Raw genomic sequence first — 22,875 nt, forward strand, 5'->3', positions numbered from 1 at the left:
ATGTAGCATAGCTTGTCATAGAAGATCTTGTCAGCCACCCTATATGTTCATAAAGTTATATATTGAATGTTTGTATTCATTACCACAAAACACAAATTCTGGTTTAAAACGATCATATCCGTTTTAGACATGAAACAGGTCAAATAGCTAGATGAGACGGAAAATAAAATGTCTAAGAAATGGCAAAAAAATTGCACATCACTATGTATGAGGTAGTATTTGACTCGTTTTAAACTTTTATTACAAAACTCGGTAGAATATAGTCGTAGAATGAAGTATATATAATGACTCGTAGAAATATGTCATGCTAGACCTGGCCACGAGCCGGGTTAGTGCCAGGCCGGGCCGGGTGGGTTTAGGCTCTCCTAGCTTAGCCCTGAACGGCTGAACCAGTACATCTAGGAGATAGGCTGTGCTGGACCAGCTTAGGCATGGCCTTAACCCATTCTGATATCCTTTTTTTTTTTTGCGGTCTAGGGCGAGTTGGGTTACTCTCATATCATATTAGAGCCAAAAACCGGTCCATATTTATGACTGGCCAACACGGGCTTTGCACAGTCCCCGTGCATGCCAATGAAAAAACAACACAGTCGGGCTAAACTGGCCCGTGTTATTGGCCACCTCAATGCCATGCGATCCTCAGCCCTTTTTGTTATAGATAGCTAGCTCATCTCATTACCATTTACCGTGTATTTTCAATATTTCCTTCTGTTCCGGGTGTAATTCCAGAGCAGATATTTGTTACCACTCGTAGCTTGTAGAATGACGTCTTTGCTTGAATCCTCCTTTGATCTCTCCTGAAACGATGAACAAACTGAGGGCTCGGCTTTTGCCGAGCGTACTCACTCCGACGCTCAAGTCAGTAAGCTTAAAGGGCTAAGTATGCGTTACTTGACTAAACGCGTATTGTAGAGAGATAAGGAAGATATTACCAGATGAATAGTGATTCTTGGGTTAATTTATGGATCCTTTCCTCAATGAAGGTTGAGGAGTATTTATAGACTTTCACCTTTTGTCACGTAGTGGCCAAGTGGCCAAGTGGCTAGCAGGTGGAAAGACCGTTCTACCCTCGGCCGATGGACCTATGGCAGGCCGGCCGAGGGTCTTGGATATGAGTACGCGGATATGTGTCCCTATTGGTTTGGTTGTCGGCCGAGACCCGATTGAATGAGCCGATAGGTTGCATCGGCTAGGCTGTCTAAGTTGTTGACTCGTGGATATCTTTGACCTTGCTCAACATGTTGACTTGGTCAGCGGTGCAGAATATGCCCCATCAATTTGCCCCCAGCATAGTCTATGCCGTGGCATGGGCTCCGATGTATGCTGAGCGTATATTCTGCGAAAGTGATTTCTGCAAATTTTCTGTATCGGCTTCTTCTATCTCGGCCTGGTTCTTATTTAGGCCGTACCATATATATCCCCCCTCCGTATGGATGCGTAAGGGGCATCCGATGTGGAAGAGAAAGTGACGCTGGCCGAGACCAGGGTTGAGAGTGCCGGTTGTTTTTGGTTGCCCCCAGGCCGGTGCTCCCTAGCATGGTTGATCATGTAGCCGGCGGAGAACAGATACCTGGGAATTTGTTGAGGAAAATGAATAGGCGAGAGATATGAAGGGCGTGTTGAAGACGCTGGTCACCGTTGCGTTGATTGACATTTTCGTTGCGACGATTGACATTCCGTGGTTGCATGTCCGACACGTGTCCGCTTTCATTGATTGGCCGACGCTTCATGGGTCATTTCGATTGGTCCTTCTTTATGGGCTTTTTCCTATAAATAGGCGAGTTTTTAAAGTGATTTTGGCCACCAATTTCATTTTCTCAAATTTTCTCCAAAATCTTCATCTTTCTAAACTTTCAAGGGCTTCCTTTTTCTTCCAATCTTCAGAGTCTTTGATCCGGCGAGTGTTTTTTCTTTTAAGGTAAACAAACAAACTTTTTCATTTCTTATTTGTTACGTAATCATTGCTATCATGTCTTCTGCTGACGCTGGACCTAGTAAACCTGCGTCGGGGGGTCCTAGGTCTCCTTCTCCTGAAGTTGATCCTCAAATTTTGGAGGAATGGGAGGATGATGATTCCTTTGGTGATTTTGGTGATGATTTCGGTGATGATGTGGAAAGGCCTCGTCCTAGTGAGGGGAGGCAGTACGTTATGGATCACGGCGACGCCTGTAAGGTCCGTCTTGACCGTGCTTGGACTCATAAGCTCGCCAGTTGTTCCGGCGCGAAATTTTTCGAGGGCCATTTTTTCTTTGGTAGGGGATACAAAATTGTTATTCCTGAGGAGGGTCAGGCCGTCTGTTGCCCTCCACCGGGCTACACCGGCGTATATATGCGGCATTTGGAGTACGGGCTCCGATTTCCGCTGAACGGTACGTTATGGCCATCATTAGAGCCATGAACGTTGCCGTTGCCCAACTGCACCCGTTGGCCATGAGGACCATAATCGGCTTTGTCTGGCTCTGTCTTTTCAAAGGAGAGGCCCCAACGGTGAATTTATTCCGCCGGCTTCACCATCTCAAACCATCATTCTCTGGCCGCGTCGGATGGTACAGTGTGCAAATGGAGCAGGGTTATGTCTCTGTTGACAAACTTTCTTCTTGCAAGGACTGGCAAGATCGGTGGGTGTACGTTAAGGTGCCGGATGACTATCCGCTGCCCCGCTCCTTCCAGCACCAAGTTAATTTGCGGTGTGAGACTAAGGCGGAGCATGACAGGTGGGTCACCCGGAAGAAGCTCAAGATGGATGCCAGCAAGGTCCCTCTCAAGGAGGATGAGAGGCTGGCAATGAGGCTCTTTGAGGTGGACAAGAGTGGGGTGCCGAAAAGATGGATTCCCCCGACGCAGATCATTCTTCAGGATGAGCCGCTTTGCCATGTCGGCCTCATACCGGCCCTAGCACGGGGTGAGTGGGGTCGGTGTGAGGCCCATCACCGCTCTCAATGTCCATGTTTCTCGAACTTCGATTTATTTCCTCTACTTAACTCATACCGGCCCTAGGACGTCGCCGAATGATCTTATGGAACAACGGCTGAAGGGCTTGAGCAGGGAGGAGGCCCAGGCGAAGGTTGTTAGCGGCGTAGTGCGTCGGACGCGGAAAACAAAGTCTTCGGCGGCGACGGCGTCGACACCGGTTCCACCTCCCATCCCCCCCCCCCCTAAGAAGGTGGAGATTGTTGATATTCCCGATGAGGGGGACTCTGATGCGGAGGAATCTCCCCTTATCCGTAAGAGGAAAGAGACAGCCTCTACCGTTGGCAAGGAAGTGCCTCCTCCGGCCAAGAAGGCCAAGCATGGTACCTATCTATCATGTGGCTCAAATTTAGCCGGGTCATTAGGTGCTCCTGATGACAGGCTTTCTGATATGTCGAAATATGTTGATACTGATGCCTTTATTAAATTTTGTAGACCAGCCGCTGTCGGCTTTCGCTCTCATTGGGCAGCAAGTGGAGGGGATCTCTGCGCAGGTTGGTGATCAAGGCGTCACCGTCAACTCTTCATCCCAGAAGGCTTCCCTCTCCCGGTGCAGTGGTGGTCAAAGTGTCACCACCGTCCCTTCATCCCGAAGGCTTCCGTCTCCCGGCTTATAGAGGAAGGCACGAAGGCGATTAAGGAGGCGGCGAGGTGGAACGTGATTACCGGTGCTCGTCTCATGGAGCAGGAGAAGGCCGTGGCTCGAGTGTTTCGAGCGTAATGCCACTAAGCGTGTGGGCGTCGGCGTCGCGGCCTGGATCTCCTCAATGAGCGAGAGGCTTAGGGGAGATCCGAGAAGGCGCTCTTGGGCCGAGAGAAAACTCGGGGAGGATCTTGAAAAGGAGGTCCTTCCGAGAGAGCCAAGGCCGAGGGCTGCGGCACTTGAAGGCGCGAAGTCGCCTGGAGAAATGTAACCTTGTTCGAGGCGTGCCGACCTCTATCTCCAGCAGAGGAACGAATCCAGGGACCTGTTTAAGGCCCAGGCGGAGGTGATTCGGGGCAAAGAGGCCGTCATCAGGCAAAAGGAGGAGGACATTGAGATGCTCCAAACCGTCATGCTCCCCAAACTGTGTGCTGAATTCCGGGATTTGGCCGAAGAAGCTGATAGGGAAGTGATCGGGGAGCTTTTCCCTCTTGATGGTTCCTTTCCGTGGGGCCAATTTGACGAGCTTCTTGATGACAAGCTCGAGGCTAAGGAGAAAGCCGTGGCGGAGAAGGCCAAGGAGGCGGTGAGGGCGAAGATGGAGAAGGAGGCGGCCGCGGAGAAAGCAGCTCTTGCTGAGAAGGCTAAGGCGGCCAAGGAGGAAGCCGAGAGAATGAGGGCGGTGATCTGATGCCGCGAGGCCAAGTCCGAGGTCATTGTTAGGAAAGTCGTCGGGTTGCCTATTGAAGAAGATGCGGCTACCGCTGCTGATGGCAAGCAGCAACAGGCGTAGGAAGACGGGCGGTTGTCACCAGGCTCACCCGGCGTCTCGGATAGCTTCAGCTGCTCGGGAGCCAACTATTAAGCCCTTCCTTCCTGCCATCTTTTGGCGCTCCAAATGACACATTTGTAACTTTTTGCTTTTCTTTCTTTGTATTTTGTACAACTTTGGTAGGTTGTGTTTTGGCTTATCCCTATGGGGACGACCGTCGTCTGTATTCTCTTCTCCTGTAACCTGTTATCATTTTTAATAAGAGTTCGTTTCTTTTGCCTTCGGCATGACCGAGGTCTTTATCTTATTTCTTTTCCTTGCGCTAATAGTTGAGTGTCTCAACTGTGCTTATCGTTTTTGCTTTGCCTCTGGCTTGGCCGAGGTCTTTTCTCATTTTTGCCTGAATTGCCTTCTTACGTTATTAATTGGGCGTCTCTTTTGTTTCCGCCTCGGTTTGGCCGAGGCAGTTTAGAGTACGTATCTCAACTGTTTAACGCTTCTAAGGCATTTTGATTGTTTTTGCGAGTATCAATCGTGGCTGGCGAGCCGCGACCGCTTCGCGTGTGTACGCGCTCGGGGGTGATTGCCGCTTTTGTCGGTATGACAGTGTGAGCCGGCGTCTGTTCTTGGATAGCGTTTTACGCGGCGTCTACCACTTGGAGTGACTGCGACGGCGCCACACCTCTGGGGGTGACTGCCGTTACGTCTACTACTTGGGGTGACTGCCACAGCGCTACATTTCTTCATGGAGACTGCCGCTCTTGTCGTTATGACGGTGTGAGCGGCGTACATTCTGGATAGCGTTTTACGCGGCGTCTACCACTTGAGTGATCTGCGACGGCGCCACACCTGGGGGGTGACTGCCGTTACGTCTACTACTTGGGGTGATCGCCACGGCGCTACATTTCTTCATGGAGACCGCCGCTCTTGTCGGTATGACAGTGTGAGCGGCGTACATTCTCGGATAGCGTTTTACGCGGCGTCTACCACTTGGAGTGACTGCGACGGCGCCACACCTCTGGGGGTGACTGCCGTTACGTCTACTACTTGGGGTGACTGCCACAGCGCTACATTTCTTCATGGAGACTGCCGCTCTTGTCGGTATGACAGTGTGAGCCGGCGTCTGTTCCTGGATAGCGTTTTACGCGGCGTCTACCACTTGGAGTGACTGCGACGGCGCCACACCTCTGGGGGTGACTGCCGTTACGTCTACTACTTGGGGTGACTGCCACAGCGCTACATTTCTTCATGGAGACTGCCGCTCTTGTCGGTATGACAGTGTGAGCCGGCGTCTGTTCCTGGATAGCGTTTTACGCGGCGTCTACCACTTGGAGTGACTGCGACAGCGCCACACCTCTGGGGGTGACTGCCGTTACGTCTACTACTTGGGGTGACTGCCACAACGCTACATTTCTTCATGGAGACTGCCGCTCTTGTCGGTATGACAGTGTGAGCCGGCGTCTGCCTCTTCATAACGACCGCCGCTCTTGTCGGAATGACAGTATGAACCGGCGTCGGCTTCTTGGTAGAGACTGCCGCTCTTATCGGTATGACAGTATGAGCCGGCGTCGGCTTCCTGGTAGAGACTGCCGTTCTTGTCGGTATGACAGTGTGAGCCGGCGTCTGCTTCTTCATAACGACCGCGGGAAAAATGAGCACTTTGATGGGAAAACTTAGATTATTCTACATTAGATACAAATATGCGTCGGGGTGCCCACAACTGTTTTGGACACCTCCGCCGCTATACAATGTTTTCACAAAATCACCAGTGTCCTAAGGGCTCACTAAAAGCACACCTCCCTCGTCAGCCGTCAGTTGCATCCATGAGGTCGCCCTCCTGTTGTAAGGATGGGATTTTCCCCCTCTCTGACTGTTTGCCACTTTGAGGGATTGCATGTTGCATCCTCTGGCAGATATCTGGACGTTGACCACCTCGTCCTTCTCGTCCTTGGAGACGAGCTTTTGCGCTTCCCCCCGGTCCGAGACATACATTAGTGTCAGGGCCCGGATGGACATCACTGCGTCGGCTTCGCTCAGAGTAATCCGGCCTATGAGGACGTTGTAGGCGGACGAGCCGTCAATGACGACGAACTCAGCTAGGACATTCTTAGCCGCATTCCCCTCGCCGAGCATCACTGGCAGTCTGATTGAACCCAGGGGTACCAGGCCGGCCCCGGAGAAGCTGTACAGTGGATTGGTGCAGGGGCTCAAATCCTTGACTTTCAGGCCGAGGCTAAGGAAGCACTCCCTGAATATGATGTTTGTGTAGGCGCCTGTGTCAATCAGGCACCTTTTCACCAGGTGGTTGGATATGTCCAAGTTGACTACAAGCGGGTCGCTATGAGGGGCGATGACTCCCTCGTAGTCCTTCCTCCCAATAGTCATATCGGGAATGTCAGGGGCGATCGCTGTGTTGGGCACAAAGTTGATGGCCTGATACAGCTCGTTTAGGTGCCGTTTGTGCCCATGAGCTGACCCGCCGTTCTCGTTTCCCCCGATGACCACATGGATCACTCCTATCCGTTGAAAAACGGATTTCTTATCTGAACCGCTGGCGTCAGTATTTTGGCCTTTGGCAACATACTTGCCGAGGCTCCCCTTCCGGATCAGCTCTTCAATGGCATTCTCCAGATGCCGGCAGTTGTCAGTGAGGTGACCGGTGTGGCCGTGGTACTCACAGTACTGGCTCGTGTCACCGTCCCCCTTCGGCTTGGGGGGCCTTTCCCATGTCTGCCCCTCCTTTTTGCTCAGGGCGAAGACCTCGGCGGCCGTTACGACCAGAGGGGTTTTATCATGGTAATGCCTTTGGTAAAACGTTCCCGAACTCCCCCCGGCGCCCGTCGAGTCCTGTTTCCTGGCAGATCTGTCAGACCGTGACCTATTATTGTCACGGCGTCTCTCATCGGACCGTGACCCGTTATTGTCACGGCGTCTTTCATCCGGGTTGTCATCCCGGCGGCTCTTCTTTTCTGAGGGCTCGGCCTCGCTGGGGCCTACCCAGGTCTTGTGGTAGTCCTCTACCTTGATGGCCTGATCGGCCATCTTCCTAGCGGCATCTAGGCCCAAACCCCCGTACTTGATGAGTTCGTCTTTTAAGTCTCCCCTTGGGAGGCCTTTCATCAGCGCGAAAGCCGCCAGTTCGGGGTTGATCTCCCGAATTTGCTGAACCTTGCCGTCGAACCTCTTCACATAGCTTCGTAGAGACTCGCCCTCCTCCTGTTTGATAGTTAGAAGGTCCGACGTCTCCACGGCCCTCCTTTTGTTGCAAGAGTACTGGGCTATGAAGGCATCCTTTAGGTCGGCGAAACAGTATACCGAGCCGTCGGGAAGCCCCTTATACCAATTTTGAGCCATCCCATGCAGAGTCGTTGGGAAGACTCGGCACCAGACCTCATCGGGCTGCTCCCATACCGACATGTAAGACTCGAAAGCCTCGGCGTGGTCGGTGGGATCACTGTCTCCTTTGTACGTGAATGCCGACAACTTCAGCTTAGTTGGCACGGCGATGTCAAGGACATAAGCACTGAGGGGCTGTCTGACAACGTGTCGAATGACACGCGGCGATCGGCTCCCAGTGTTTCTGGTCCGGCTCCTCTCCTCGTAGCGGGAAGGACTTCTTCTTCGACCCGGGCTTCTTTTCCGACTCTGCTGAGTCGGACTTCTCTGGCTTCTCTGTGGCAGGCCTCGTCGGTGCTGCGGCGACGCTGTCCTCTCGTGAGTACGGGGAGGGCTCAGGTCTACCACTAGCACTCTGGGCTCCTCCGGTGTCTTGGCAGGGTCGGCTTCTCCTAGTGCTCCGTTCAAATTTACGGGAGTCACGTTCGGCCTTGGTCTCTCGGACGGTTACCGCCGCCCTTGTCGGCGTGACGGCGTCGGTCACCGGCGTACTCCCATTAGGTCCAGGAGCATCTTCGGTTTCGCCGTGTCAACCACATGTCCCATGATGGTGACTGGTTGGTTGGCGGGCGTGGCGTGTGTCCGGTATTATTGGCATCCCGAATTCGGTTGGATTACTCCACCGGTGGAGGGCCGCACTACTCTGCACTGTGAAAGGTATCGTCTTGGTAGAATGTGGTTTCGTCGGTCGCGACTACTTCTTGTTGTTTCGACATCTTCTTAGCTTTTTGGGTGGGTTTTTGTGTTTGTTTTTTTGTTGTTGTTTGGGAATGAATGTGACTAGCTTCTAGTGTCTTCCCCACAGACGGCGCCAATTGTTCCGGGTGTAATTCCAGAGCAGATATTTGTTACCACTCGTAGCTTGTAGAATGACGTCTTTGCTTGAATCCTCCTTTGATCTCTCCTGAAACGATGAACAAACTGAGGGCTCGGCTTTTGCCGAGCGTACTCACTCCGACGCTCAAGTCAGTAAGCTTAAAGGGCTAAGTATGCGTTACTTGACTAAACGCGTATTGTAGAGAGATAAGGAAGATATTACCAGATGAATAGTGATTCTTGGGTTAATTTATGGATCCTTTCCTCAATGAAGGTTGAGGAGTATTTATAGACTTTCACCTTTTGTCACGTAGGTAGCCAAGTGGCTAAAGGTGGAAAGACCGTTCTACCCTCGGCCGATGGACCTATGGCGGGCCGGCCGAGGGTCTTGGATGTGAGTACGCGGATATGTGTCCCTACTGGTGGTTGTCGCCGAGACCCGTTAATGAGAGCCGATAGGTTGCATCGGCTAGGCTGTCTAAGTTGTTGACTCGTGGATATCTTTGACCTTGCTCAACATGTTGACTTGGTCAGCGGTGCAGAATATGCCCCATCACCTTCATTCTCTCATTTATATATTGTGAACAAACGTATAGAAATCAAAAGAACAAATTAAAAAGAGGAGTATAGTATAGGGTAAGGTTAAAAACTCATTTTATTACCCTACTGCAAATATGAGCTTTTTAAGGCACAGAAGAAATGCTACAATTCAAGTACTCTAGTTTGTCCAATAGGTCACGTATCAAATCTCATAGTAGTCTGACCATATAAATATAATTATAATTATACGTACGTCTTAAATTAATAACAAAATTAAATAAGTTAGACTAGATAGATATATAGCTTCATTAAATTGTCCTCCTATTCCTATGCATGCACAGAGAGAGCTGCTCCTGCGTTGCATTTACAAACTTACTTACTTACTTACGATCATCATCATCATCATTTCATCGATCAGTCATTTCATCATTCATTTATTTTATTCATACCTATAATATTATAATATACTCTCATTAAACTATACTCCGTACTATTTAGTGAGTATATAAATAAGTTAAAGTTGTTCATCCTTTTGACATTTTTGAAGTATGAAACTTGTAATAGAAAATGGAAACAATATCGAGTAATTCATGTAACAAAAATAGTAAGTATTATGATGATCATGATGATGAGGTTATTATGGTGAAGAAAGGAGCTTGGAGTCCTGAAGAAGATCAAAAGCTTATTGATTTTATAACTCGTAATAATGGTGATGCTGTTCATTGGAGATCTCTTCCTTTGCTTGCAGGTTCTTCTTTTCTCGTCAACTTTCTGTTTAATTTCAATTTATTCATTTACTTTTTGGCGGTCAAAGTTTCTCTAAACTTAACGATATATAATACACGTCAAAATGTATTAAAACTTAAAATACGGCACATATGAATTTACACTATGTTATCAAAATTACCTTTCATAAAAATAGTAAAATATACTAATATTTCGAATAAATTACATTTACATAGAGAAAAATGTAGTGAAAATTTGGAAATTTTATTTCCTATGATCATTATTTCAATTTTCAAATAATCAAAGTTTAATACTCCATATTTTTTAACTTGTAGTAAATCTAGCTAGGAGGGTTTATAATGGAGTGAAAAATCACTATCAAGGTCTAAGAAAAACTAGATTGCTTTGTGCTCCCTCCAATCCATTTCGAACACCCCATTTTCTTTTTTGGTATATAAAATGTCTTAAACATACAAAATTTTATTTTTATCTCTTAATTTTCTTACCTATTCGATTTAAAACACGTTCAACATTTTATAGTTTTGGTGCAAAATATATGTTACTCCGTAATTAGTTTGGAATGAATTGGAGGTAGTAAGTATATTTTGTTCAACAAGTCCTCAAAGTCGGTTTAGTGAAATTTGACTCATTTTGACCCGAGCCCCAACCCAATATGTTGTCGTGGTTGGAAAAAAAGTGAAATAAAAAAAAGTGTAAAAAAGATAGCTCAGAAGCGCAATTTTTATTCATCTGAGAGGTCAGAGAATGGTAGCGGACCCAAATCTGCTACATAAAGCGCCGAATTCATCACAGCTATGTGCACCAGCCGGGAATCGAACCCGGGTCTGTACCGTGGCAGGGTACTATTCTACCACTAGACCACTGGTGCTTGCTGATGTTGTTTAGTAGAATATACATCGTAGTATTAAGTACTACGCGTTTGCCTCAATCTCTCCATATTCCCAAAATATGTAGGGACTGTAGGACAGTAGGAGTATACTTCAATTAACATGTTTCTTCGAACATTTTGAAATTTATAAGAGTGGATTGATTGTTGGAGTTGATAACGCCATTCATTTTTGTACATGGAAATATATAACCACTTAATACTCCCTAACTCAGAGATGAGTGGTGGCATGGTACATTTTAGAGTCACGTTATCATTAGCTTTTAAATATCCTTCAGACAAGTTTTACAAAATAAGTATTTGTCGTGTGGATTTCAGGGATACATAGATGTGGGAAGAGTTGTCGTCTTCGATGGATAAACTATCTACGGCCAGATATCAATAGAGGTCCTTTCACCAAAGAGGAAAGCAACACTGTTATACAACTCCATGCCTTACTTGGCAATAGGTAAAGTGTTCTTTTCCAATCGTTGTTTCCTAATGCGGTCTTATATGAGAATTTGAGAGAAATGTATATGTCTAATTAATTATGCCACCTTTGCAGGTGGGCAGCGATAGCATCACGGCTACCAGGAAGAACAGACAACGATGTCAAAAACTACTGGCACTCCCACGTGAGGAAACAACCCGGCCTAATTAATCGAGAATACACTCAGCCAGGATCACCTCAGACACGGCATAAGGTTCAATGGGAGAGCATACGGTTGGAGACTGAATCCCGGCTCTCAATGGAGTCCCGTCTCAACCCTTTTGGATACGCTGTATCAAATTCGGACCCATTTCTTCATCTTTGGCACACTGAAATTGGCGAATCCTTCAGGAAATTTGGTGATGGGTGGCCAGCCTCCTCTAAGATGGACCGGGTTTCAGTTTCTCCTGACGATGGTTCATCTACTAAGTGTGGGTCCGGTTCAGGGATCACCGGTCAAGTTGATCATCCCATGGAATGTAGCTATATCAATATCAAAGAAGAAGAGCAAATGAGCACCGGATCTGAAGAAACGTGTTCAGATACAGCAATGAACATGCTGCTGGATTCTCCAACCAGTGACTAATGCTTTGTTTCTCCACAAATTATATGTTACAGCAAGCTTGATCATCTTGCAACTTTTTGTCGAAAATTAAAGCAAACTTGTTAACTATTGATCGCTAAGACAGTAATCCTTGTACTAGTACATTAATCTATACGATCAAGGCTTTTATTTCATTCACAACTCACAACTCACAATCACAATTAAAGCGCAGAAATAAAACTAGTATAAATTCTTCAGGATACAGCTAAACAATGTCGTCGATGAATGTCCTAATTAAATTCAAAGCTTATTTGTAAATTGTAATCAGTTGATCTTAAATTTTCATTATCTAGCTAATTAATAAATTCACATCCTCAGAACAAACCAAGAAGTTTCTTAGGGGGTTTTCCTGCAGCGCGACACTTAGCTGCCGTCTCTTCCAATTTGAGAACATCTTCTCCTCGCTTAGCTTCAACCATAGCCTTTCTCTCTTCTGCTTCTTTGTGTATCATAGCCACTTTGTTCTTCATCTTCTCTCTGTATTCCGCCTTCTTCTTCTCCAAGTTTTCCTGGAATTATAAAGCCCCTTTGATCAATATGGTTTTACTCGGATCTGTGCTCATTCTCGCGACTGAAAAATTCAATGCAAATATTACCTCAATCTTCCTTAGCTCTGCCTCAACTACTGCTTTCTTGCTGTTCTCCCACACTTCTATAGAAACTATTTTCTTGTGCGCTCTGCTCAAATAACAACAACAACAACATCAGAGCCTTAATCCAAAATGATTTGGGGTCGGCTGACATGAATCATCATTTAGAACTGTCCATGGGTGAACGCACACCTCAAAATGCGAAAATATAAAAAAGAAAAAGTGAAAAACAAAAGGGGAGTGGAACATAATACAAAAGCCAGGCAAACTTATGGTTTTAATTAATTTAGTACTCGGTACTACAAGATAAAACAGCAGAAAGGATTATTTTTAAACCGCCTGTGAGACTCCCTAGTCCCTAGCCCACTTAGCTTGCATGTGTTTATATATAAACCAGTTCAAAGCAAATGTAAACTATCTGCGAGATAAACGAGTATCGTTTAAATATGCAGGATAATGGGACTCCTTAAACAATCATCTTACTTATTCTCGGCTTTACACTTTTCACTTTCTTCCCATGCTTTGATCAAGGACAATCTCTTCTCAGCTTCAACTCGGGCAAGCTGCGCATCTGAACATGAAAACAGAAATGTTACTGTGTGGTTTAACCACTAAATTAGTCCATGTTATATCCAGCAAAGTGACATCAGTTGTGCAAGTAAAGACGCACCTCGACTGTCTGACCCCTTGAACGGCTTCTCTTCTTCAGACTTATCTGCCATCTCTTCCAGTTTGAGAACATCTTCCACTCGCTTAGCTTCGACCATAGCCTTTTTCTCTTCTGCTTCTGTCGCATCTGTGTATCAAAAGCATCAGAAACAATTTGTAGGGCAAAAGCAGAATAACAAATATAGTTTGTACTTCACCTTTGTGCGATGGTCGAAAAACTAGGCATTTAGGATACCTATTGCAAAATTTTGCTCCATCTAACATGAGACAGTATACAGAAGCAACAAATTTTTAGTTTCACTAGTGTGCAAACACAAACTTGGTTATGAATTATGATTAAGGATATTTTGAAATTGATTACGAAAATGTAGCTTCTAAAATTTGGTAAAACACAAGAGTTCTTTCTACCTCCAATATGCCATAAAAACTTACTCCTATATGATAGGTCTTGCACATGGTTGATCTCACATGTAATGCCGTCTCAAATAAGATTCGTTGGCGGAATGAAGCCATCTACCTACTCTATAGTTAAGTCGGAATTCTGACTTTGACAGATTCATGGGAATTCTAATTTCTCAAGATAATTCTAAAGAACAAAGATGATGCATAACCTGATAACCAACATACATACTGATCAAACAAGTTTTCAGATTTTTAACTGTCAAAACATAAAAAATAACCTCATGCAACTTATCCTGTATAATTTCTCATCCATCATACAAGGGAAAATGAATTAATTATTAAGTAAAAGGAGATAAATTAAGAGCAAAACAAATTTAGTAATAGAAGATATTATGACAGTTATTTCTTACTTTAGTAATAGAAGATATTATAATTATGACAGTTATTTCTTACTTTTGACAGGAGTAGGGGGTGGTTCAGAATTCAGGGTGGTTTCCTCTGTAGGGGCAGGTGCAACAACAGTTTTGTCTTCTGGCAGTTCCTGTTGTGGCGGTGTTTCCGGTTGCTGTGCAGGGGTTTCAACAACATCTACATTCTTGGATTCCTCCTCTGCCATTTTCTACTTGTTTCCTTGCAATCTTTGAAAATACAACAAAGAAATGAAATGAAGGAATAGTATTTGTATATGTTACAATTTTACATCATTATGGTTATAACATGACAAATTACAAGGACGAAGGAAGTTGACGGTAGTTACTGAATACACAATAACAGGAATAATTATAATAGTTGGGCCTCAAGCATAACCTTTAGGAATAATTATAATAATTGGGCTCAACCATCACCTTAAGGTTTTGGTTGGGATGGTTCATCTATCACACAATACTATGCAGTACGAATTCAGACTAAATTAGATGATTACCAAAAGAAACGTGAAGATTATTGCTTGGGTTGGGAAGTGGCTTAAACTGGGATTTGATGGATGATAGGCTAACTGTTCAAGGCAACAAAGATTAATTTAACCAGGAATACCCTTTTCAATTTTCAGAGGTATCATTCTCTGTATTACGTTAGTAAATAAATATAGAGCAGTAATAAATATCATTAAAAAGGAATTATGTAATAAATGGTTGGTAAAATAATATTGGGCTTTTTAATAATATATACTCGTATAAAAGAGGTCCATAAGCAGTAAAAATAGGCTACATAGTTGCTATCTTGGGAAGATTTGTTATCTGTGTATGAACGTACGTTACTAATGTCTGCCTCTCGAGAAAGTCAAAAGTAAAGGTTTTTACTTTTTACTACCTTTGAGGGGAGCATGGTGAATTTATGTTGTAGGATTACGGCAAAGTAGGAAACTGTTGATATTATAACACTGATGTTTATTGTAGGCCGTTTTTGATTAAAGCAACAGATCATTACAAAAAAAAAAAGAAAAAAACTATTATCATTAATGTACACGTTCTTATTCGAGATGGTTATAAGCATGAAACAAGTGTAAACAGCCCATGTACCCGAGTAATAAACATTAATTTGTGCTAAAAATATATTCTTAGACCAGTTTCACGCTTACAAGTTACAACGGTTTAAGAGGGGCTTATTGTTGTAAATGATACTCCGTAGTATTTGGACTTCACTACATAGCTAACAGTCTAAAGAGGTGAAGAAGACGTAACAGCTAGCAGGAAGCCAGGAACAAAAATACAAAAGGCTTGACCAAGTATTTGACCCAAACCCGAAATAGAACAAGTCTCCATATATCATCTTTCGATTCTTTTCAAACATGATTAAAACGACACTGCTAAACAAAATGACGATTCTTGTACAAAAGAAATGGTAGGTATCATGGCAATCTATCAGAAAGAGATGCTTACCTTACCACTTAGACATCCGACGCATTATAAAACTGTCCGGTAGCACTGGATGTCTGGATATAGATAGACTATGTCGCGGTTCTGACACTATCCGATATCATTTTTGCCAAGAACAAATTTTACAACTTCTGATTTCATGTAATGTGTGGACAACTGACAAAGTTACTGTAGTGCTTCCCATTTCTGAAGCACTACAGTAACTTTGTCCCCATTTTATGTAATGTGTGGACAACTGACAAAGTTACACCCATTTGAACCTAAGCAAAGGCAAGGGGAGAACCTAAGCTTACAAGTTAGTACGGCATGAGCAGAGATTTGAAGAAAGTAGTGAGATATCAATAACCAAGACCAACCTATACAAGATTCCAAAGATCATAACCAAATGTTATCAACTGGAAAATCTGCACTGTCGTGTCTGCATGAATATGTTATCAATCCAACATGAGCATAGTTCGCCCTCCAGGTCCACCAGTTGCAAAAGATAAACTCTGCATAAAATGGTAGCAGTCTTTTAGGATAAGAGTTAAGACATCAAAAACTAACATACAGATTATTACAGAACCAATAGAGGAGATACAATTATACAAACCTGTCTTTCTCTGTTATCAGCGGGAGTCCAGGAAGGACGTAATGAAGGCTTCTTGTTGCTTAGCTGCCGATCTGTCGGGTCAGCTTCCTAAAGTGTGCTTCTCTGACTTCCTGATATATTTGTAATAATCAAGGGCCGATCTACTTTTCTTTGTAGCTTTTGTGATATTCCTCCTCTTTTCCTTTATTCAATTGAGAAGCTCCATTGTCCAGGATAAGCCCTCTTGTAATCGCTCTGAACGAACGCCTTTTGAGAGCGGTGTTCCATAGATCTGACTGAGATCCACGCAGTGTCAGTTCTGTGATCTCTTAGTTACCAAAGTTTGTAAGAACTTACTCAGGCTTTACCATCACGCAGTGTGTGATCTCTTAGCTCCCCGGCAAATAAGTCAGAACATAGATCTGACTGAGATCCACGAGCAAACAGATCTACATCATACAAATTACAAACAATATTCATGAAGTTAAAACCCTCTTTACTGGTCCCAAGAAATCTTGCTGAGCTAAAATCAAGAAGATTGGTGGTTAATAGGCGGTTGTGGAGGGTGGAAAGAGGAGGTGAGAAATGAATCATTCCCCTCATATGGGCAGTGCATTACTTAGGTACATTTCTTATTTCTTTAGGAAACAAGCATTGTTACTAATCCACGTACAATTCTGGAGTCTTACTTTAGTTACCATAAAAAAATCAAATGTGATCCTCTGATCTCTCAAATTCCTTTCGGAAGCAAGGCTTAGTTGTTGTTACATTGCCTGACCTCTAGAAATAAAATCACGTCAATTTCAATAAAAGCACCAATGACTCCAACTCTCCAAGCTTACAGCTATATATAGCCCATCAATGGAAACATGCACCATGAGCTTATAAAAGCTATTCAATACAGGGTTCAGAACATATCCCGGAAGTATTCAGCACAGCATGACATAAGCAGCAATATTTAAGCTAAGCTAGTTATGCTACCCAAGCTTACAGCTGCAAGTCACTTAATGCACACACATGCATAACCTGCTCAAACTAGTTAGTATAGATTTGTCTCGAGGCATAAACCGGAACATATCCCAAAAGTGCTTATATACCATGCTACATAAAAACCAATAACTTCACTAAGATAGTTACATTAGCAACTTATTATCATGCTCTTGAACTTCTGACAGACAGAATATTCTCATTTTTGGACACGCAAGTATTTTCCTGAAGGAAACTGCAAAAAGAAGTATTGATTCACACATAAGACAGAGACAATTTCCAAACATTAGAGGATCCATAATCATACCAGATTGGCTCAGTTCTGAAATCTCGAACTAAGCAACCAACAGACCCATTTTGGATCTTATCATCTTCAGTCTCCTCGCTTCTATCAGGCTTCACAACCAACAAGTTGAAATATGGAAAACCATTTGACCATCAAGGCAAGGACAAGTTACCACTTGTTTGCCTACCTCTGAAATTGGTTCCCCAAGGATTCAGAAGTAGAAGTTGAAAAGCTAGGAGCTGTATCTCCCTTACAACATACATCAGCTGCTTTCTGCAACAGGCAATAAAATGTGTAAGCAAAGAAGCGACCCCTAACAGTTTTTAGTTCCTTTTTGAATAAACCACGTGAGCTCGGACCTAGCTATCTACCCATCAAGCACAGTAGGAACAAGTCCCTTTTTGCACTTTCGAACCTTTTAGTAGTACACTAGCTCCTATAAGAATGAATACCTTATACTTTACAAGTATCAACTTTAGAATTTAACTGGATAAGAAAAGCGAATGTTCGGCGTTTGGTTCGAGGGGAAGGAATGGAATGGATTGGAATATCATACCATTATGGAATGGATTCTAAATCCCACACTTGGTTTATAATGTTTGGTTGAACCTTAGAATGGAATGAAATGTCAAAAATTATGTAATGGAGTTGGAATCTTGGGGTAAAAGTTGGGTATGAGATTAGAGGGGGTTGGAATGGATTTAGAATCCGGATGGATTCTAAATCCATTCCAAAATGACTCAACCAAACATTAGCCATTCCGTTCCAACTCTCCAACTCCCCCAACCAAACACCCCTAAGTACTTCTAATTTGAGGTGTCAGTGAGTCAGTGACTAACACTTAAGAAACATTATTGAGAGTATTAATGATGAGCTGGTAAGAACAATACTTCACTTGATTTGGCTTTCAGATCACACTAGGTAGGAAAATGTAATAAAAACAGGAATTTCACTTTAGAAACTACGACGCAAAATGAGTTAAAAATTCGATAAAAATTAAGCTCCATAACATGGCTATGTTACATTAGCATCACAAATAACAGAACCAACTCAGCCAAAAGGTTCAATAGTTCAAAGCTTAAGGTCTCGTTCATTTGGACTGAAACTATCTTCATAGAATTGAACTAAACTTATAGGAATTGAACTAAAGTGAAGTGAAGTGAGCAGAATATAAGTCTAAAAGAACAAGCAACTAAACTTATAGTAATGAACTAAGTGAAGTGAAGTGAGGTGAACATAAGCCCAAAAGAACAAGACCTAACTCTCGTTGGAACAAACCCGAAGTTGACTTTTATATCAATACTTTTTTTACCACATCAAGACACCAATAGTCGACTACTTGGTGAGATACGATTCTCTCTTTTACAATATATGTCACTGCAATCCTGCAAATGCCAATAATTATCATATTTGTGTCCAAAATCCATTAGCCTACTCAACCAAAAACATATATAGTCTAACATTCCTCCCCCACTTCCGTTTGTAGATTTCAATCCGAGATGAAGCACGCACTAGAACCTCAATCAATTTTACTAAGTCTACACATAATATACAGTCTTTCGCTCAACAAAAAAATGCAAACACACGGAATAGGAAGCATGAACGTAAGTATTACAAGCATAGAATTCACTTGAGACAGACATACAATTATACAAAATCAGAAAGCTCGGCATATTAAAGAAATTCAGCATAACATACCCATTCAAAGCACGTACACTGTTATTCGACATGAAACCACTCAAGTTACAGAATATTACATACTCTGAAGATATTAAATTAGCTAAATATACAAAACTAAAAGAGCAATAAGCTCAAAATACTGAACAAACTGGAAATGTAACTCTGGAAGTTGAACTTTCAGCTTTGTCAAAGCCAAAACTAACCATAAAATCGTAGTAATTGACATCGGTAGTGTGAGGAACAACGCCAGAGTTCAACTTAAAATTACCGATACCAAACTAAAAGAACAATAAGCACAAATCTTTCAACAAATCGGTAATAGACCTAAAATTATCCTATCACCAAATTAAAAGAACAATAACCACAAGTCACTGAACGAATTACAGATATAACTCCCGAAGTTGAAAGCGGCTTTGTCGAAGCCGAAAGCGATCGGAAACCGTCCTAATTGACATTGATAGAGTGAGGAACGAAATAAGCACAATTCATTGAACAAATCCGAAATATACCTTAAAATTATGCGATTACCAAACTAAAAGGCACAAATTATTGAACAAACAAGAAATAAACCTAAAATTATCCGATTACGGATTAAAAGAGGAACAATCCTAATTATTGAACGAATTGGATATACCTGAAAATAATCCGATCACCAAACCAAAAGAACAATAATCACAATTCACAAATTATTGACCAAAATTTAGGTATACCTCCTGAAGTTGAACGACGGCTTTGTCAGATCGGAAAGTGACCTGAAACCATCATAATCGACATCGGCAGCGTGATAAACGACGTCGGAGTAGAAATTAAATAGCGCATCGTCAACAGAAGATTCTGGAAGTCGAGATAGACGGAGGACGGAGAAGAAGAATATCATCAATGGCGGAACGAAAAAGCTCGTCGGTGGAGTCGGCAACGGAAAGTACGGAGGAGTGGGGAGGAGAGAAATTGAAAGAGAGATGGTGATGGTTTGAGAGAGAAAAGTGTGCCGTTACATGTGAAATTCGAAGTATTTTTCAAATGTAAAGAATTGGGATATTTGTAGAATGGCGCGCCCGGGAACGGCGCAGTATCGCATCTCTCACTTATGGTCTATGGATGGCAATGGGTCGGATTCATATCAGATATGGGTTCGGATATCAGCAAGTCTATATCCGTCTATAGCAAGAGCCGGGTCAAATACTCTTAAACTGGTGATATTTTTGGGCCCCACCACGCAAGTTGTTTTTTGTCTTGTGCGCAATGTATAGGTATGTTACTTGGCCCGTCTTTAGTTATAAACGGATAGTTGCCGTCTATAATGAGATTTTGTATTCGGATATAGATGGGGTGAAGCCGTGAAGCTATATCCATGTCAAACCTTTTACACCAGGTGGAGCGGACACCATTGGATATGTTCACACTTATAAAATGTAAAGGCAATATATCGTTAAAAAAAAAATTGAAACGATAAAATTAAAAGTCATACATTACCATTTATTAAATAAATCAGGTTACATATTGAAAGTATAAGTACACCAATTTTAGAGACGATAAAATTATATGAATGGGATAACGCATTGAGAAGAGATGATTTGGGATAAAAATTCATTTGAAGATCGGTGTATCAGTAATCGGTACCGTTAGTAAGTAGTAGAGCGGACTAGTTGGGTAAGGATAATCTTGACAATAAAAGCTAAATAGAGTTTGCAAAGGTTTTTTTCTTTTTTTTTGAAAGTAAAGAACAGTTCATTAATAAAACGTCATACAGGAATTACGAAGGATAGATATAATTGAAAATCAATTTAATGGAAACCAAAGAAAATAACTTTCTTATAAACTAGGGATCTCAAAACATGATCAAACAATTCGGCTCGTCCTATTATCATTATCTTCATGTAGCTTTTAAGGGATCCTTCGTTATTATGAGATAAAATTTACCTTTGACTGGTTCCAAAGAGGTTGACAAATCACTTGTACCCTTTGAAAAACACGCTACGAACCATCAATAAATTACTCTTAACTATATTATTGATAAGACTAAACCCACAAATGAATGGAAAACCCCCGAAATAAGGGACGGAAAAACGATTCTCACCAAAAGGGAGACTTTTATTGAATAGAAAAAAAGATATGCATACTATTGATTGAAATTTGAAACAATTTTAGGGCTTACCACCGATCGATTGATAATCGATGGGAGCCCCGTATATAATTGATGTAGGTTAAGATTTTTAGAGAGAGTTTTTTTAGAGAGAGAATGTTACTTGTACGAAGAGCTTTGCAAAGGTTTTTTAAAAGAAACTTTTAAGGTATTATTTTTTCTCTAATAAAAATAATTATTAGTTTTTAACAAAAATAATTATTAAATTAATTAAGGATATCCACAGGGTGGTTAAACGAGCGATAGACTATGATCCATATTCATCCTAAATTTACCCATGTCCATATCTCACCCTAAATTCAAAAAAAAAAATTGTCATCTATATCCCACCCATTTAATTTTGGTGGAAAGATTAACATAAACTAAAGAAAGATTAAGTTTTTGATTACTACAAGACTAGTTGAAAAGCCCGTGCGATGCACGGGGTTTCCATTAGGACCATCTTTATAAATATATTCTATAGTTGACCAAAGAAGTTCAATTATGTTTAAATCATTGATAAACAAAAGTTCGTGGTTGGTGTAGTTGATCACCAATGAACTATTAGCGCTTTTAGCATAGAAGTTCTGTCATTTAGTAGTTATTATTTCGGTTGTGAAACACCAAGTGACATAGTAAGAGTATGTAATTAGTTTTTCCATTATTGTTATAGGTGTCAATGGTTTAATTAAATACAATAGTTATCTCTTTAAACATATAGTGCAACTCATCAAATGAACCGCCCTTAATAACTGAGACAGACCTTAATGAGTTTTGCAAATTATTTTAACTTATAAACTATGTAAAACTAAATGGTGTTACGTAAAACAACGGGTATCATAATTATCTATATTTAGTGTGTTTAGAGAAAATGTTAGATCTCTTATAGCATAAGTTTATCTTGACTATCTTACTATCTACAATTAAGAGAGTGTTTTGCTCTTTATATACTTCTCGTAAAATAAAATCCATACTGAATTCAAATAAAATTAATAGTCTCTAAACATCAGTTCAAAAATATATGTGATTCTATTACATAGAATGCATAAGGCTCCCATTAAGATCACCTTTAACAATATGCATGTTGAATGTTCTAAGAATTAAAACTTTGGTTTACATTGTCATGGTTTGGTAGTAGAAGTCAACTAAGTTGATGCAAAAAAAGTCCAACTATATTGGAACCTAGGTAGCACCGACACGGACACGGACATGGACACGACACGGACACGCGATACGACATCTCATGAAATTTAGGACACGGGACACGTCATTTAAATTTAATAAAATATATATTTTATATTTATTTATGTGCGATTTTATTTTTGAAAAAGTATTTGAATATTAAATTTAAATAAATAAAAGAAAAACTTGACGTTAATTATAACTCATTTTCATTTCCAAAACCAAAAACTAACTTATAATCAACTATTTCAACATCTCATTACTAGTCTAAAGAACATCATTTACCGCTAATTCAACTTATTTCCCCACCAAATTCAACCATATAACAATTCCCGCCATTTACCTTAAATTCAACTTGATTCCGTTTGAAGGTGTGTCCAAATACCATGGACACGGCTCAAAATACCATGGACACGTGCCCAAATAAAAGATGAAAGTTAGACACGGCTTTACAAGTGTCCGACACGTTTTGACGTGTGTCCGACGAGTGTCGTGTCCGACATGGGTGTCCGACACGGGAACGCCGATTAGGAGGAGTGTCCGTGCAACCTAGATTGGAACACAGAAAACTTTTGGGTTGATTTAGTTGATTGTTGATGGATCATCAGTCTCTTTAGCATAAAAAGCTACTTTTTTTAGTATTAATTATATCAGTTGTATAGCATCCGA

At 42.2% G+C, this 22,875-nt stretch overlaps 2 protein-coding genes, 1 non-coding gene and 1 pseudogene across 10 annotated transcripts; 1 reads left to right on the top strand and 3 right to left on the bottom strand.

Moving 5' to 3' along the window:
• The first annotated feature begins 9,479 nt into the window (after positions 1–9,479).
• LOC141618052 (transcription factor MYB17-like) lies at positions 9,480–11,957 on the top strand. Its single transcript, XM_074435169.1, has 3 exons — positions 9,480–9,885; positions 11,089–11,218; positions 11,315–11,957. The coding sequence occupies exons 1-3, from the start codon at positions 9,705–9,707 to the stop codon at positions 11,823–11,825; spliced, it is 822 nt and encodes a 273-aa protein (XP_074291270.1). The 5' UTR covers positions 9,480–9,704; the 3' UTR covers positions 11,826–11,957.
• On the bottom strand, positions 10,587–10,679 carry LOC141625769 (small nucleolar RNA snoR114; annotated as a pseudogene).
• TRNAG-GCC (transfer RNA glycine (anticodon GCC)) lies at positions 10,682–10,752 on the bottom strand. Its single transcript has one exon. It is a non-coding gene; the product is annotated as a tRNA-Gly (tRNA).
• Positions 11,958–11,967: 10 nt separating the features above from the next.
• LOC141618053 (remorin-like) lies at positions 11,968–19,982 on the bottom strand. 8 transcript variants are annotated; one of them, XM_074435172.1, is made up of 11 exons: positions 19,613–19,982; positions 17,244–17,495; positions 16,318–16,398; positions 15,971–16,245; positions 15,382–15,869; positions 13,958–14,142; positions 13,300–13,359; positions 13,104–13,229; positions 12,917–13,004; positions 12,440–12,521; positions 11,968–12,352 (listed from the first exon to the last, which is right to left on the bottom strand). In XM_074435172.1, the coding sequence occupies exons 6-11, from the start codon at positions 14,118–14,120 to the stop codon at positions 12,158–12,160; spliced, it is 714 nt and encodes a 237-aa protein (XP_074291273.1). In that variant the 5' UTR covers positions 14,121–14,142; positions 15,382–15,869; positions 15,971–16,245; positions 16,318–16,398; positions 17,244–17,495; positions 19,613–19,982; the 3' UTR covers positions 11,968–12,157. The 8 variants fall into 8 exon arrangements, with proteins under 8 accessions (XP_074291273.1, XP_074291272.1, XP_074291275.1 ...); XM_074435171.1 differs by adding an exon at positions 14,427–14,498 and having other exon boundaries at positions 15,971–16,398; XM_074435174.1 differs by having other exon boundaries at positions 15,735–15,869; positions 15,971–16,398.
• Positions 19,983–22,875: the final 2,893 nt, after the last annotated feature.

This window comes from Silene latifolia, chromosome X, assembly GCF_048544455.1.
Source record: "Silene latifolia isolate original U9 population chromosome X, ASM4854445v1, whole genome shotgun sequence".
Taxonomy (NCBI): domain Eukaryota; kingdom Viridiplantae; phylum Streptophyta; class Magnoliopsida; order Caryophyllales; family Caryophyllaceae; genus Silene; species Silene latifolia.